At 39.4% G+C, this 8288-nt stretch overlaps 1 protein-coding gene across 1 annotated transcript in view; it reads right to left on the reverse strand.

The window, feature by feature from the left end:
* Positions 1 to 7814, reverse strand: part of fam20cl (family with sequence similarity 20 member C, like) — a 31643-nt gene extending 23829 nt beyond the window's left edge. Inside the window, exons 1-8 of the mRNA XM_074665453.1 lie at positions 7613 to 7814; positions 7336 to 7549; positions 4565 to 4740; positions 2311 to 2389; positions 1905 to 1997; positions 1608 to 1723; positions 1242 to 1422; positions 647 to 756 (exon numbers count right to left, since the gene is read on the reverse strand). Coding sequence (XP_074521554.1) covers positions 647 to 756; positions 1242 to 1422; positions 1608 to 1723; positions 1905 to 1997; positions 2311 to 2389; positions 4565 to 4740; positions 7336 to 7549; positions 7613 to 7814 — 1171 coding nt within the window. The remainder of the gene's footprint in view (positions 1 to 646; positions 757 to 1241; positions 1423 to 1607; positions 1724 to 1904; positions 1998 to 2310; positions 2390 to 4564; positions 4741 to 7335; positions 7550 to 7612) is intronic.
* Positions 7815 to 8288: the final 474 nt, after the last annotated feature.

Raw genomic sequence — 8288 nt, forward strand, 5'->3', positions numbered from 1 at the left:
TGAGTAATTAAAATCTTTAAATCAACTTTCCAGCAATACTTAATGAAAGAGAGTAACTGTATGACTTTCTTACCTGGCTGTGCAGAAAAGTTGTCAGCAGTGCAACCACAGCGACGGCTTGTTGCCACGGTAACGCACAGTAACTTTGGTATGTGTTGAGCTAATAGAGCTGGTGAAGGTCAACATAGTCAAACAATGTTTGTATCTCTTAACCCGCACTTTTACCGATAAAACTTGTAAGGAATCGGCCACAGTGGACAATAGGATACACCCGGCAATAGGAAATATAAGCGTATCAGAGTAGATCCTGATACTTCTCAAAATATTCCCTGTGTTGGCTGATCCAGAAATAAAAAATTGTCTCAGCAGCAGTGGACTTAGCAAGTCTACTTTTGTGTCTAATGTAATATGCAAAATTCAAATATTCAAACATAGTTTTGAGCATGACATTGTTGAAAAGCCAATGAGAAGTATTCATTTAAATGGTTCAACCTCTGTACCATGCCACTGTGCTATAAAACTGAATTCTGTGTATGTCTGGGATGTTGTTAAACTGGTAATTGTTTCTTATTGTTGATTGATATTAATGTCAGAATTAAGAGACTTTCGCCTGATGCAAAAATACAAAGCAAACACTTTAACCTACTCATCAGGAAGTCCAGTATGACCATGTCCATGAAGTCCACCAGTCTTGTTCCTTTATCATATGGTGGAGTCTTTTTGACTGTTGAACAGTAGTCTGCTTCTGTCTCCCATCTGAAAAGACAAATGCATTTCAGTGGCCTAATGGTCAAAAGGAAACACATTTGGAACATGTAACTCCTAATAATGAGAACATTTCTAAGATTGTCATCACATTAATGTGAAAATAGACAGCATTTTCATTCACTCTAACAAGCAGCTCTTTGTTTTTCAATACAAAAAATGGTTGTCTTCTTGTTAAGTGCAACAACACATTCAGATGATTTACAAATACATATTGATTTCTTTTTCTTTCCAGTTTTTGTTTGTCATTACTGACCAACTCTGCTCAGCATATATTGAAATGTAGCCTATGTGGTTGTCAGCTTTGACTAAAAATAAAACATGCATAGGGTACACTGATTTAAAAAGGAAAGGAGAAGAAGAAAGGAGGAAAAGATGGGGACTTCTTTAGGGTCATGATGGGTGATGTCAATAACCACTTTGCACCACCTAGCTCTTGAGTTCTTTTGCATCTTGAAAATCATATACCCACTAACTTTGCCAGCTTGCTCCGACTGTATGAGCGCCTCCAGGGGGATCTCCAGGTCCTGCGGGCCGCCAGGGAAAGATCTGGCAGCATAACAGCCATCGAGGCCTCCAGGTCTCGGGGGCGTCCGCACACTGCATGCTCTGTAGAACAGTAGTAGGAGCACTGACCGTAGAAACACACACTACCCACTAAGGGGAGCCAGAGGAGCACAAAGAGGAGAGAAGAAGAATAGGAACACTTGGGATGAAAGAGGTTTGAATTTTTGTGAACAAAGAGAATGAGAAAAAAGGAACAAAATTCAAAGAGATCCATCATCAGTTTTCAGCATTTTAAGCAGAGTGGATAAATAATGGAGGACTATGTGAGCTGATACCAGGGGATTTGAAGAAGGTTCGGGCCAGCTTGCGGTCAGTGGTGACATCTTTGATTTCCTTGACCACATCAACCAGCCTTCCTACCACTGGAGGGATTCTCCTGTAACCCAAAATCCTGCAGGGAAGGAAGAGCAATGACAGGACAAAGACAAGTGGTGGGACAGAGAAAGAAAGGGAGAGAACATGAGAGGAAAGGGTTGGGGCATTAAAACTAAGCTAAACTTAAAGGATATTTTATTTAATTTCAGATAATTGCCTGCTGACATTTCAAGCAGTAATCCAATTAAAAATGATACCTGTCCAGGTGAAAAGCTGCAATTTCTGCATTGTGTCTCTCAAAGTCAGAGAAATAATACAGGTTGTAGTTGGTTTCTTCATCTCTTTCCTGCCTGCCATTTAGAGATAAGTCAAACAGGACATGGTATTTATAATTCACATCAAGCAAAGCCTCTTTTACAATTCCTTCTACATTAACAAACACTGGAGATTATGGAATATTAGCTCTGCTAATATTTACTCTTACAGTATCTCCCGGTTGTCTGAATGCTTAAAACCCCCTCTCGTTTCCCCATCTACTGTTTTCCCTGATGACTTATTTTATTTACATTTTTTTTTAAGTTTTACTGAAACTCCTTTTGAATTTCCTTTTTTTAATTCTTTGAGTTATAAGAATGACAAGTAAATAACAGCTCTCAGACTCACTTCATGGGTTTGAACATGGCTTGTCCGTAGTTGGGAAATGAGATCACCAGCTTCAGTTGCGTCCCTCCAGACTTCTGTACTAAAAAACAGTACTGAGAATGTTTCCATGGCAACAACACACAAAGTGCAAGCACTCACAGTGCTGTGGCAGAAAACACAGGCCATTAATGGGGCAGCAACTCTCATACATGTTAACACAAAGTAAAATGTGAGAAAAGTATGTGCTTCATCACTTACAGATCCAGACAGCTGCACACTCAGTTCCTGCTTTAAATGATGGGTTTTTGTATGAACGGATAAGGGATCATACACTTCATTTACCTGCTAACTGTTGTTTCATTTGGAGCACGTTTAACACTATTTGTATTTTATCTTTCTGAATACCATCATTAACTTTCTTTTTGATTTTCATCTCTATTGCAATCATTAGCAGGCTTCAAATTCATGCATACATGACATCAATATTTTATCTGACTTCAACAGGCAAAAACCTCAAGTGAACCAGACCTGGTGTGAAGGGTTAGACTAAGAAAGTATACTGTCTTCCTCTAACTGCTCTTTTGAAATAAAGGCAAAAAGACCCCAAAACTTATCTTGAAAAAAATAAAAATAAAAAAACAGACTTCTTTCTGCTGTGATTAAATGGGCTGGAAAAGCAGGACAGGGACAGAGCGAGATGGGAAGAGAAAAACAAACAGCAGCAACAACAGCTGATAAAGATGCATGGTTTCAATGCCAAATATAAGCACAATATTGCCAAGAACACAACAGTAATGAAAACAGAGTGGTGATATTAATCAACAAATGTAGTCAACATCATTGTATTTGTTTTCCCATTAATAAAATCTACAGTAGTGATGTGGATGAATCAATCATGTCATTGTAGCTGTTATATTTTCATATAAGGCTAAAGGACAAAAATCTCAGTGATGAAAATAAATCAGTAGGACTATACAAAGATACAATTGCGTTAAACGTTCTGTTGGTCTTCCTCCTTCAAAAAGCGACTGCATGGAATACAAGCAAATGCAACATATGGACATGATTTGAACTAGTAGTTGCTGAGAGTAGCTGGGAATTGTCATCACGTCAAACAGTGCTAATATTACGGCAAAAAAAGGCCCTCTCACAAATTGTATATCATATAATATACAGATCTTAGGTGTGATGGTGAAAATCTTATGGAAAAAAGTTTTACTGCAGATTAAGGTATTTGAATTTCACACTTCAATGCTGTGCTCCAAAATATAAAGTCCTCAGGAAAAACTCATGTGCTTATGCAAGGGAATAACAAGGTTAGGGATCTTAAATCATGACTAGTTATTTGCATTTCCAGAGGTGGTAACCATCAGTGCTTATGCAAGGAACACCCTGCCTGTAGCTGTCTTTGCATTTTGCATCCATGCAGCACACTTTCTTTAAGTGTTTTTACTTGAGATTTTTACTTTGCACAGAAAGAAAGAAAGAAAGAAAGAAAGAAAGAAAGAAAGAAAGAAAGAAAGAAAGAAAGAAAGAAAGAAAGAAAGAAGAATTCTCCTTTTTGAGCCCCAAAAGATTGCTGTCCAAAAGGTTTATTTTTCTCAGTCTGTTGTGCTATATATTAAAGTTTAATAAAAGAGTCACATCTCATCTGTTTACCAGAAACCAACTTTTGTAAAGACAACATGAGACAGAAAGCATGAATAATAGTTGATCTTTCCCTCCTCTGCGTTAAAAGCACTGGTGCTCCCATTGGAAAAGTAGCCTGTAGCCCTTCAGCAGCTCATGTATTCTCTCCCATCCTCTGCTGGGTCTCCGTGGCTCTTCAAAGCCTCTCATTTCAGGGGAACTTCAGAAAGAGTTGACATTTAAAATTCTAAACCTTAGTTGTCACCATCACGTCACTCCTCCCCTTCATCTGCCCTCTCCATCCATGAAAACACACTCACCTTGACCATGACAGGTTCACATCCCTGGGCAAAAAGAACTCACTTTTGTTCTTGAAAGGTACACTCCTTTTTCTTGTCTTTCACATAGAGCACTTACTAATAATGACTGAGTCACCTCTGACTCAGATCCTCCTCTCCTCTACTTAGAAAAACATCTCACTTTGCTTGTCTGACACCTCTTCTGTCATGTCTCATGAGCTTGCTTTGGTGCAACAGAACCAGGCTCTGTGCTACACTCCAACCACCAAACCATTCCAAAAATACACAGACTAAGAAACAACAAGGCTGAGAAGGCTAAGACAGCTTTAAAAGGTTTGGCGACACACCTGCACTGACGATGCGATGCGTGCTGAGCTGTTGGGTCAGCAGCTCCATGTTGGGGTCACCATGTGGGTACAGCTGCCATCGGGTGATGTTCAGGTGAAAGCGCAGCCAGGGGGGATGGCTGTCACTGTTGCTGTCCCACTGGACGTCCTCGTAGGCTTCCTTACTGGCACTCATCCTGAAGGGGGGAGAAGGTGAAAGTGAGATGAAGTAGGAGATAAAAGAGGAATAGAGAAAAGCTGGAGTGTTTAGACACAGTATAATTCTGTCAGATTCAATCAGTAATACAAAGACTGCCACAGAAAGTAGCTGGATACGACGGCAATGTGATGGCTTGTAGAGAAAATGGGAAAATGTTTACCTTGAATTTTCCATAGCTATTAGTTTCTGTTTCACAAAACAGTTTTGTGTCACATAACTGAGTTAGGTGACACATTTGCCAATACTTGATTGAGTATGTCTTACTGATGGCATTCAGAGATTTGAACATTAGGATTCAGCTGTTGGTGAAGTATAGAATCTCTTTGTATTTTCTACTGCTATATATTAAAAGTTTTGTTAGTACAATTACTTTTTTTTATTTAAAGATAAACAATAAGTTAATGGTAAATTTATAAATGTTGAAAGTAGAAGTTTGTATCTGTAATACAAACTGTGAATGGTTTTTGAGACTGTTAATCATGTTACTGACACAAAGGAGAAATCAACTCACTTGCAGACATCCATTTATCACGTCAGCAAACAGAGACACTACAGAAATTGTGCTAAGTGACACAGTTTTAAGATTGGCAGCTTGATTCTCCCATGGTCCTTGTGTCAAAGTGTCATGACACCGAACCCTAAATTGTTCCTCGATGTGATGTGTTGAGGGCCTGAACTAGTCAAAAAGGCCTCTGCCAAAAGTGAATCAACGTATCATGGAAAGGTGGATTTGGCATGCAGTGTGAAAGTGTTTCTGGTTCTAAGAGAACAATGGATAGCACTATACAAGTAAAGTCCATTTACCATTTAGCATCATAACAGAAACAGAGTGACAGCAGATGGACTATATTCGACAACAGGACATCACGACCCCGCAGTCTGAACCATCTGCTGCCCATCTTTCATTTTCTGCTTGTGCCGTTTTCTCAGAGGAAAATGAAAAATGAACCAAGTCTAATGTTACCTAAATATGACTTACAGCATCTATAGTGTTTAACTTAAACCTTTTTTTAAATGATGAATACTGTGTAAAAGTTTGTTTCCAAACTGTCCTTGGGAAAGAGGTTTCGTGTTGTATTATAGCTGCTGTGGGGATGAAGTTCTGTCCATTCGTTTTTGGGAAGTGAAAGATACTGTAGTATAAAATCATGTTTGTTCAGGGAAAGGTTTCTTTTTAAAGTGCAAAAAGGATGAGTTATGATCTCAAAGGAAAACACTTACACACAGACTCCTACACTCTCACTCTTTTTTTATAATATCAAAAAAAGATGCAGTAAGCCTCTCTCTATCTGGTCACCTTTGAGCAGTGTTTAAGCTTCCAAAAATTTTATTTCTGTAACCCTAACCCTAACCTAATCCCAACCCAAAACCCTAACCCTAACCTACCCTTAACCCTGCACAATGATAGATACATGTTAGTGAAGGATGTGTGAAGGAATCATGAGTCATGCTGGGAGTATTTACAATGGGGATTGCTGAAGTTTTCACAATAACAAAATAACGAACACGTGAGGAAACTAACAGTCTTCAATTTGAGACAGAATATTAGGATTTGCATAAAAGACAGCATGAACCAATATAGTGCACACTACACCTAGTTTGAATTTTGTGAGGATAACTGTTGCACATCAAGTTGGAATCTTAGACTGTATAATATATGAATATTGCTTCTGTGACGCTATCCATATGTTTCTGATTCAGAGCTCTGAGGCCTATCGCCGACTGACACTAAAGTGAAAATGCTGAACTCAACCTAGCTTTGTCTGAGTTTGAATGAGCTTACAGAGGGGGATCTTTATCCTCTGTGTAGACAACTACAGGATGGGCACCTGTCAGTCAAGTCAGCCAAGCCCTTACATAGGCAAAACTCATGAGTTTTCATGACAGGTCATATTTTAAAAAAAGTGTGCTAATAGAGAAATGAGCAGACCTTTTTATATCAGGGTGAGAACATGTATTTAAATCATAAAACTGGGCTTTTTTGGTTTGATGCGTAGAGTTTTAAATGTTTTCTTCACTCAGGCGGAATCTGCAGTTTCAAGGACTTCTGCTTCAGCTGCAAAGTTTTTATAACAGATTTGAACTTGAATTTGAATTTTGATTTTTTTTTTTTCAATGTAACATAAAAAGATCAAGTGTAGTGTCCCAACTTTATGCATACTTCACACGTTTTCACTCCAAAGACAGCTACATAGTATGCATAGTAAATATACATAGTAAAATTAAGAAGTAATTTAGCACAATTTGTAGTTACTTAAGAAAATAAAACAGAAGGAAATTTAACAGAAGAGAATATTTAAAAGGTAGGCTGCACATATTTTATCCATACTTAATAATAATAATAATCTTCGCATGCATTTTAGCGGGCATTAAAAACACTGCACATGCTGCAGGGATAGGAAAGGTAATCAGCAGCAGTATAATGAAAAATATTTCAAAAGAAGTTAATACCAATTTTTTTCATACTTCATGTGAAGTGAGAACTGCGTCAGGGCCCCTGCAGTGCGTTGTGATATACTAGAAAAGGTGGATGTTTTTTTACATCATTTCCAGAACGGTGTCAGATACTGACCACATCAGGGAGCTCTTCTCACTGGCCTTGACCTTTGCCTTCACTTTGAGCAGCCAGTCCTCCTCAGGGATATGAGGGCTGGGCATGTTGTAAAGCGGATGGTCAAACAGCGCCTGCAGCTTTGACAGATCAAGTTCCTCAGGGTCCTCCCTGGCACCGCCAAGGTGGCCCACGCTGACTGACATGTTCCTTGAATCCTCCCCTATCTCCTTCCCTGATAATCCTCTGCTGGAAAGTGTTGGCCTATGACCTTTAGCATCTTCAGTAGCATCTTTACTGAAAGAATCTCTGCTACCTGCAGAGGTGTGCTTGGTGTGTGCCAAGTCCCTCAAGATGTGTGTCCTGGGAGGCAGTGGGGGGTCACAGGGCTGGTAGTACATGTGAAGAGAGACAAACCCCAGGAGGAGGTGGAGGAAAATCGTGAGGAAAGCCAAAAGCAGACAGATTGTCCTGGAGCGGTAGCATATACGCCACTTCATCCTGCTGAGAGGAGGGAAACACAGATCAGGAGTGAGCACAAAGATGGAGGAAAGAAACATTGGGAGTATAAGATTTTAAAAACCACATTGGGAGAGTCTATGAAAATGCCAGAATGACTAACATAGCCTTGAGACAGCAGTTTTCTACACTTTAAAGAAAAAGTTCATGTCAATCTACTTACACTCTTATACTCCTGTTGCTGAACTAATGATGCTTCCATGTAAAGAGTGAGAAACAAAAAGCGACTCACACACAGCCTCCCTTTGAAAACACAACCACCACCCTGCTTGTGTTGCTTTCCAGAGAAGGATTGGCTGTATCCAGTATCAAGGGTTATTCAGTTGATCGTACCTTAACTGCTTCTGCTGAACGCCCAGGTTAGGAGGGCTGCCAGGTTAAAGTGATCTGGACACAGATCAATGTGTTTACTCTCCTTTCTAAAGCCACTCTGTGCAGCCTGTTTATTTGTCCTG

This window comes from Halichoeres trimaculatus, unplaced genomic scaffold (genome assembly GCF_033239565.1).
Source record: "Halichoeres trimaculatus isolate MK-OKI-2021-1 unplaced genomic scaffold, fHalTri1.1 fHalTri1_scaffold_2, whole genome shotgun sequence".
In the NCBI taxonomy this organism is placed as follows: Eukaryota; Metazoa; Chordata; class Actinopteri; order Labriformes; family Labridae; genus Halichoeres; species Halichoeres trimaculatus.